The 8,427-nt window shown below is 41.1% G+C and overlaps 1 protein-coding gene across 2 annotated transcripts in view; it reads left to right on the plus strand.

Annotated features, from left to right (window-relative positions):
- Positions 1-8,427, plus strand: part of vaspb (vasodilator stimulated phosphoprotein b) — a 39,486-nt gene that overhangs the window by 11,715 nt on the left and 19,344 nt on the right. Inside the window, exons 2-5 of one of the 2 annotated variants that reach the window (XM_010767749.1) lie at positions 2,059-2,230; positions 5,088-5,268; positions 6,171-6,203; positions 6,349-6,412. In XM_010767749.1, the coding sequence (XP_010766051.1) occupies positions 2,059-2,230; positions 5,088-5,268; positions 6,171-6,203; positions 6,349-6,412 (450 nt within the window). The remainder of the gene's footprint in view (positions 1-2,058; positions 2,231-5,087; positions 5,269-6,170; positions 6,204-6,348; positions 6,413-8,427) is intronic. The other variant, XM_010767756.1, reaches the window with a different exon arrangement.

Genomic DNA, 8,427 nt, shown 5'->3' on the forward strand with positions numbered 1-8,427 from the left:
ATTAGTGTTGAACTCAAAATGAATTGAGAGTTTCCGCCAGACCAGGGCTGAGAGGGAGTCCACCCCGAGAGGGCGGGTGTCGTGTCACGTGACTTGCATTTTGAATTCAGCTGTCCCTTAAATTATAGATACTATCTCTTTACGTATTAGTGATGGGAATTCCGGATCATTTGGCTCGGCTCACTAAGAAGAGCCGGCTCTTTCGGCTCCGAGCCGGCTCTTCATGTTACCACAGTGTACCACGGAGCCTCAGTTTCGCCGCTGCGAGGCTCCGACGCTCGCAGTTCACGCGCATACTCCACTAGCCCCCCATCAAGGCTCGCCGCCAGTACACTTTCCGTCACAGGAACACGCTTTGCTCGTGGCGAAAAGAATCCCACCAGACTCCTTTGTCCCTCCAACAGAGGGATGTTCTTGTCCTTTTTGTCATTTCAAGTGATAAAAACTCGATCTTTTCTCGAATTATTTATTTCTTTGGACGCCCTCGGCTCGAGTTCAGGAGGTTCCGAGTTGAATAAGGGCGTCAAATGATGGCAAGACGCCCCCCTGGCGGAAAAGCTGATTAGCATCATCATCCTCTTTCAACAATCTTCCAGGTGCCCCCAACAAATGATACAGTGTTTGTCATTTTAAAATGTGAAATGCAGACTCACAAAGGACTTAAAAAGGAGATGAAAGTAAATCAAACAACAATCTCTACAGCTACAGGTGGCCACATAGCGTAGAGGACAGGAAGCTCTTATGAAAGATTGGCCTGACATTCACTGTGGGCACAATTACTATGACGCGTGCTGAATAACACAATCACAGGAAGCCAATTTTATATAACACACTTTCCTATGATTGACAGCGACCCCAGAGATATATTGTGTGTTTTTCAAATGTCAACTACCTTGTGTGTGTGTATGGATTGTTCATTCTGAGACAGTCCTTTTTAGGCAGTGTTGGCAGCAGGAAGTGGGTTGTGGCTTTGCTGCTGGGTCACAGGAAGTAGCAGATTTGTATCACGGTCGGGACAGATGGAGGTAGAGTGGGAGAGGACTTGGATTAGGGGACGTTGGGAGAGCAAAGGGGGACAAAATGAGGAGAAAAGGGGGAGAAATGGTAAAAAGGGGGAAATTACGTCAGCCACCATTTCTTCCTGTGTTCTACTTCCTGTTCTACATTTGTTTAGGCCTCATACTTATTTTCTGTGGTATTCCTCTCTACAGTACAATGCGTTTCCTCATCACACTCTGCACCCAATATACTGCTTGCTAAACTTGCAAAATGTGCATGCATTCCTGGATGTGTTGTTACTCGTGTGTGAGACTATAAATAAATGTGTTGCCGCTGATCTCACAGCACATGTTTGCTGGTGGAGGAGTGTGTGGAGGTGGAGGTTGATGTGTTGCAGGTGGAAGATTTTCAACTTCCCGTCTTTGTCAGCTTCCATTGTTGTCTCGCCTCCCATCTCGCTTGGCATTACACTCTTTCTCTCTCCTCTCAGATTAACACTTTTTCTGCAATCTATCGCTCAGTCCTTCATTCTGTCTAAACGTGTGTGGTGTTGTGATAAAGAGAGCCATGACAAACTGGTGAGAGAAATCAGAGGGCTTTTTATCTGTTATTACAGGATTTCTGAATTATTGACGTGAAGTCCGACTTTTTAGTTTTTCGCTACAGCATGGACAAAACCTCTGTGACCCCCCTCTGTATAATGTGAGCTACACAGGGCATATTATCTCTGCTGCTATCATACTGCAGAACTATCTGTTCCCACAGTGGTGACCCTGTCCACTATCTCACACTCCTGTGACACTTCAACACACTGGAGCATGGTTCAGCTAAAGGCTTTTTCTCCATTTTCAAATGATGAACCAGTGCATTGTGGGAGTTATGATGGAGGTAGTGATGGTTCTTACTGATGTCCAGTGGTCTCCAGTCAGTGTAACACATGTCTCTTGTGCTGATTCCTCTGCTATCTTTGCCTTTTCACTACCATGCAACAAGTCAAATCTCAAATCTATACACTGCATCAAACTAACGTTTCTTTCTGTCTTTCCCTCTGTGTTGCAGTGAGTCGAGTATTTGCCAGGCTCGGGCCACTGTGATGATCTATGACGATGGCAACAAGAAGTGGCTGCCGGCGGGCGCGGGGCCTCAAGCCTTCAGCCGAGTCCAGATCTATCACAACCCCACCACCAACGCCTTCAGGATAGTGGGGCGCAAGATGCAGGCGGACCAGCAGGTGTGTAGCAGCTTCTGGGCTAGCATTTGTTTTATAAACTTACATCTGGTTCACACTGTGGTGCAGTGATGTCATATTTCTCTGTTGGACCCTGAAGGCAGCATCTCCCTGTTTCCCTGCACAAAAAATGAATGTAGAAAACAATCTCTTTGGCAAACAAACGTTTATGATACCCACACGTTTTGTTCAGCAGGATAATCTCCACATGTTAACACCACTTTGTGATTTCTGAAGTAAAAACCTGACATTAGGCTAAAAAGGAACTACATCACGGTCACATGACTTCACACCATCACCGCTAAGCTGGCGGCTAATGTTGGGCGTGATGACGTTTATTCGTCTCATTTATAAACTTGTTAGCGACCGCTGTTTTTTGAATTCACCAGTGGGGTATTAACTGACGTCGTAGAACAAAAATGTCTTCAGTTTGACCCTATTTTAGTTTAACAACCAAAAACACATTAAAAAAACCATTAAGGCTAAAATGCTGACTCATTCCCGGTATTTAGGACTCATTCCTGCACCAAGACCTAGGTGACTTCATAGATATCCTTTATGATCATTTAACAATACTTAAGAACACATCATTGTCAATCACTCCCATTTTATTGCTTATTTTAAGTGTATTATTTGGCGATAATGTACTTTGCATAATGACAGCCTGGACTGTGTAGCCGCTACAGTACAACTGATAACAGGTGAACAACTGCACTGGTATCACTTCTACTCATACAATTCATCTTATTTGGATTTATTGCCAAATCTCTGCACACTCTTGTTTAATCTTGCCAGTAGCCATAGTAACAGTGTGAGTTTTTATGTGAACACTTCTGCAAATGCTCGAGAGGAAGCAATACCAAGCTTACAGATGAGTTTCATGTTTTTAGTGTGTAAAACTTCCCGTTATGGTTTTCATGGTACATTTCAGTACAAAACGTGGATTCACGCGTCATTATATACCAGAAGTAAACAAAGGAGTCCAATGGAGGAGTTTCAGGCAGGGGGGGGTGTTATCCTTTGCAGACCATTTACATGCACACAAAGCTATAAAACACACTACATGTAAGGGAAAGCAGAATATGGCTTCTTTAAGGTGATTCTGTGGAGCATCTAATGTTATCTTTGGGCGTGACGTTGGTACAATGAGAAGAGAGACCGTCCGGTGAACCTGTCATATCAAAGGGGAACAAAAGTTTCCTTATCAACACGCTATGACTCACCAGATATCGCTTTATAGATAAGGGTGGCCAGACGTTAAAAAGCTGAGTACACTATGTCTGGGTGGGTCTATTCCCGAATGCTGCTTCTCCTCCTTTAAACGTTCAGGAGTGAGCGTGTTCCCCAGAGACGGGCCTTAAAGTGGATTATGTTAGCTAGATAGTTAGCTTGTTCTTCCGTTTCCTGCAACAATTTAGGAAGTAGCAGGACACCCAATAAGGACTCTATATGTGTCTAATGGAGACATGCAGTCTGGTTTAGGATGAGAGCACAGTGGAGAGAATATAAGGGGCTGTATTTTCGATGTACTACCATGTTTCCTACTTCCTTCGATTGTCGTTATGAACAGTAACTTTTTTTTTTTATATGTTTCCCAGCCCTTTTTTATGATCACTAGGACCGGTGTGTAAATGTTTTTCTACAGAAATTACGGCTTTTTGAACACACTGCCTTCTTTAACTTAAGAAATAACATAATATGCCCCCTTTAATCCTAATTGAGATGTGTTTCTGGTCACTTGCTACCCTCTCTTTTCACTGCATGTTTTTCTCCCCAAACTTTATTGAACAACAGTTTCAACAACAACAACCTCAGAAAAAGGTCCATCCCATCCATGCTCATATAGTCAAATCAAACTGAGGCAATTATAAGCAGAAACAAGAGCTAGAAAGAAAAATAAATAAAGAGAATAAGAATCTCTTATTAGAGAAAGATTGAATTGATCAGCTGTATCTTCGTATACAGTATACAGATATGAGGGGAAGATAGTTCAATATATATATACATGCGATATGTGCAGGTGCAATTCATTTGTGCATATTAAATGTTTGGAAATCACAAGCATGTTTAATTTACGACAAGAAAAGACGTTTTTGAATGACTGAAGGTAAATATATTTCAATTTAAATGAAATCTTTGGTGATGATTACAAGGGTACATCTTGTTCATCAAATAAAAAAGTTCCCTTAGATCTGGAGAGGAGAGGTTCTGATCTTTATTAAACGATTGTTAGTCATTTTGGTTGGGTCTCCTCTCCTCCCGTCTGCTCTGTGGAATCCAGCGGCTGTTAAACAAATAGTGAAATGGCGAGTCAGCGCATTCACTCAAACCCAGAGCATTTCCCCTGCTGGCTCACGGCTTCACGCCACCTGCTGGGTGCAAAACAAACCAACACAGGCCAACACAAATAAAGCAGAAGATATCATTTTTCACACTTAGACTTTATTGAGTTTCTTCACACAATATACACAAGAAACATCAGCCGTACATCAACACTGTTCCCAGACAGCAGGTTATAGAGTTTTCAGAAAGTAGATTCCTCTGTGGAGAAAGATGCTGATATACCAATGCATATCGTTCACAAATAATCAACGTTAGTGGAATAAGCGACTAAGAGCAAGATGCAAGACCATGTGCATGCATGTCTACCTACGATTACACTACGTATTAAATGGATACAGATGCATAAGATAAATTGACGCTGTAATTCCTCCCCACCCCTTATTCAATTCTCCTTTTATGTGCAACACCATTGTCCTTGTATGGTATTGTTGTCTTTGAAAATGTAAAATTGAATCTCCATAAAATGATAAACATGTGCAGCTCTTACCCTTGCATTGATTGGCTGTTCTCTCCCCAGGTGGTTATTAACTGTCCAATAGTGAAAGGGCTCAAGTATAACCAGGCCACGCCCAACTTCCACCAGTGGAGAGATGCCCGGCAGGTGTGGGGGCTGAACTTCGGCAGCAAAGAGGACGCCACTCTGTTCGCCAACGGCATGTCTCACGCTCTGGAGGTGATCACCTCCATGGCAGACGCAGGTAAATAAACACGTCACAAGATTCACCAGCAACCGTTAGGCACAAAACACAATAAGAACTGCCTCACTGCACATTATCCCCCTTATGACACGCTTACATATTAAAGGTCACCTATTATGCAAAATCCACCTTTTCATGTCTTTCATACATCAACATGTGTCCCCTCTGTGTAAAGAGATTCTGAAAGTTTCAGGAAAAAAGATTCTCTCTCTTTTTCTCCTGATCCATTTATATAAAAACCTGTGTGAAAATGAGCTGATCAGATTTTGGCCACTTTATGATGTCATAACGATTTTTTGGCTTGTGTAACCATTAGCCAATCACCAACCAAGGTAACCAAATCTCTCTCAGAGGGGCGTGGGGAGGGGCTCCTTATTTTCATCTAAAGTAAAAGACAGAGAATCAGCACTTTGGAAACAGGGCAGAAACAGAGGGGATTATGGGTAATGCTGCAATGATCTGTTTGGTATTTGGAGCCAAACACTTCAGAGACATGTTTTGTATATATCTGAGACCTATAATATATTGATTTAAAAACAGTATAATAGGGGACCTTTAAATCAAACCAACGACTGGACTCACAATTATTGATTCAAAATGATTTAAAGTACAACAGTCTAGAATAATAGACGTATTTTCCCTACATAAAACCATAACATTATCCTGCCATAATCCAGCTGTTGGGAACATTTTCCAAGGTTTTCTGCAGATTTCTTTGTGCAAAAATGTGATTTTAACTGCACTGTTTTGTTATATCTGTTTTTATTCCGGGTCATTAGATCTGATTTGAACCGTTGCAAACGTGTTACTGTTGAAACAATTGAACAGTGTTGCAAACCTAGTGCAATTAAACACCATAAAACCCTCTTCTGCCCCTTCTGTTATATGACGGCTGTCTACAGAGGTTGCACACTCATCTGAATGGGTAGAAGAAGGTGTGTACATCGAAAAAAGCACATAAACAGCTGGATACAATTCAAAGAGTGTCATCAAATACAAATCATAAACTGTTCAAGAATGTTTCAAATCATACACAACAATTTTCCACTTTAATTAATAATGTTTTCTGTACTTTGCCAGGCTACGCAACTCTCCCCCGTCCAGTCTCAAATGGACCCACTCCAGAAGAGCTGGAACAGCGAAGGTAATTTCACCAAACTTTACTTTTTTTTCCTTCTAATTTCAATAAACCTCCAGCCACTTTTTATCCCGGAATCCAATCAGAGCAGACTGGGCTCTGGTTTCAGACAGAGGGTGAAAAGAGGTGCTGCAGCACAGGCAGTATGAGACAAATAAAGTATATATCATAGAGTTGTGGTAATATGTGGAGGTGTTCCTACTGAACAACGATTTGCCACAGATTATTTTTTGCGATAATCCAAAATCCAATTAAGAAATCACATTGGATTTTTGGAGAGCCCTTATGATGCTAACACGTGCACAGCCTACACAAATACTTCCTCACTGCACCGCTCTATAGTTGCTTTTTCCAAACTGTGCCCTCCTAGTGTATGCACCTTCACAATACTGCCCGGTTTCTTCTGAGTCTGCAGGCTGTATTCAGCACAAAAAAAAAAGCAGAAGTGTCAGTATTTGTTAAAAAAGCAGAAGCAAGTTGTTTGCTGTTCTGTGTGGTCGTGTGAAGTTCATGTTTCTAAGTAAACCACCCTCTGGGTTTTAGTTGCATAACAATCAATAGCAAGTCAAGCTGTCTTGGCTTTGCGGTAGTCCTGTTTTGCACACACACACACACACACACACACACACACACGCGCGCGCACACAAACACAAACACAAACATATGCCGAGGATTTGATGGCATTAGTGTGACAGTGCTAAACCCTCCCTCAGCCCCCTTAGGGTTAAAGGTTAGAAAGACATTTAGGCGCACACCTCGCCCTCTATCTGTGGGATAGAGACTTGCAGCGATGCCATGCACGCTGCAGGATTAACGTTTTAATCTCATTTAGACCAAAAGGTAATATGTTGCACAGCAGGGGAGGCTTTGTGATTGGCTACGAGGACTGTCTTGTCAAGTTTCTATTAAACCCAGCAGCTGATGACCAGGCTTGGGGAGCAATGGATTACATGTAGAAGGAATATGTAATCAGGATACAACAAAAAGTATTCCCTTACAGTTACATAAAACAAAATGTAATCAGATTACATTTCTAAAGATTGTGGATTACTAGAAGGATTAAAATGTAGTAAAAACCTAAAAAAGAGCAGATAGTGTTTGTTGTAAAAGGATCAGACTTTATTTCTCCTCTGTAAACTGTACTGTTCTGTAGGCTAACACTTCAAGTGTGAATCTATACGCCTACGGCCTGAATCTGCTTCATGGTTTCACTTTCTTTGGTTCATTTGCTCCGTTTTTATTTCGGTAGGTGAACTTGTATGTTCATAAAATAGTGTGTTTGATCTTAACTGTGTGTATGAAACTAAAACAGTGCATTTTCAGCTCAGATCTTATTTCAGATTGTTTTAAACTCTAGTATGTGCTCATGCGTTTCATCGTTAGTATATAGGCTGAATATGAATATCCTTCATGAAAGGCAGGTTTTCCTATAAATAAAATCCATGAGCAGAGAACACATGTTTGATCCTAAATATCTTGGTTTCCTCTTTTCTGAGGTCACATAGTTCTGTTGTCTTACATAATACACAAAGTTAAAGGCATCTTATTGATATTTATTTTCTCTTTGATGTATCTGCATTACAAAATAAAGTAATTCGGGAACATTACTTTTATATTGTGACTAGGGTTGCAAAGGGGCGGAACATTTCCGCTAAGTTTCCGGTAAATTACCATGGGAAGTTAAGCTGGGGAATTTTGGAAATATTCCATATTGGAAACTTTCCATGGGAACTAACTGGGAGTTGAGGGCAATGTAATCGAATTGTGTCATATCCAAGCATAAATATAAACATTTTGTTTTGTCATAAGAAAACATGACATTTAAACAGATTTATTTGTAAGTAGAACAGAACAAGTTTTAATTATTTTATTGAACAATCATTTGTTTCATTGAAGAACAAAAACATGAATCTTGAGTTAAATATTACTTCTAGAAATCATGTGTGCATGTGATGGAGGAATGCACAGTGCCTGCAGGGGGTGTGGTCTCAATAGCCATGCAGTGTGCTATGTGCATGTCA

This window comes from Notothenia coriiceps, unplaced genomic scaffold (assembly GCF_000735185.1).
Source record: "Notothenia coriiceps isolate Sejong01 unplaced genomic scaffold, NC01 NC01_scaffold00000339, whole genome shotgun sequence".
NCBI lineage: Eukaryota > Metazoa > Chordata > Actinopteri > Perciformes > Nototheniidae > Notothenia > Notothenia coriiceps.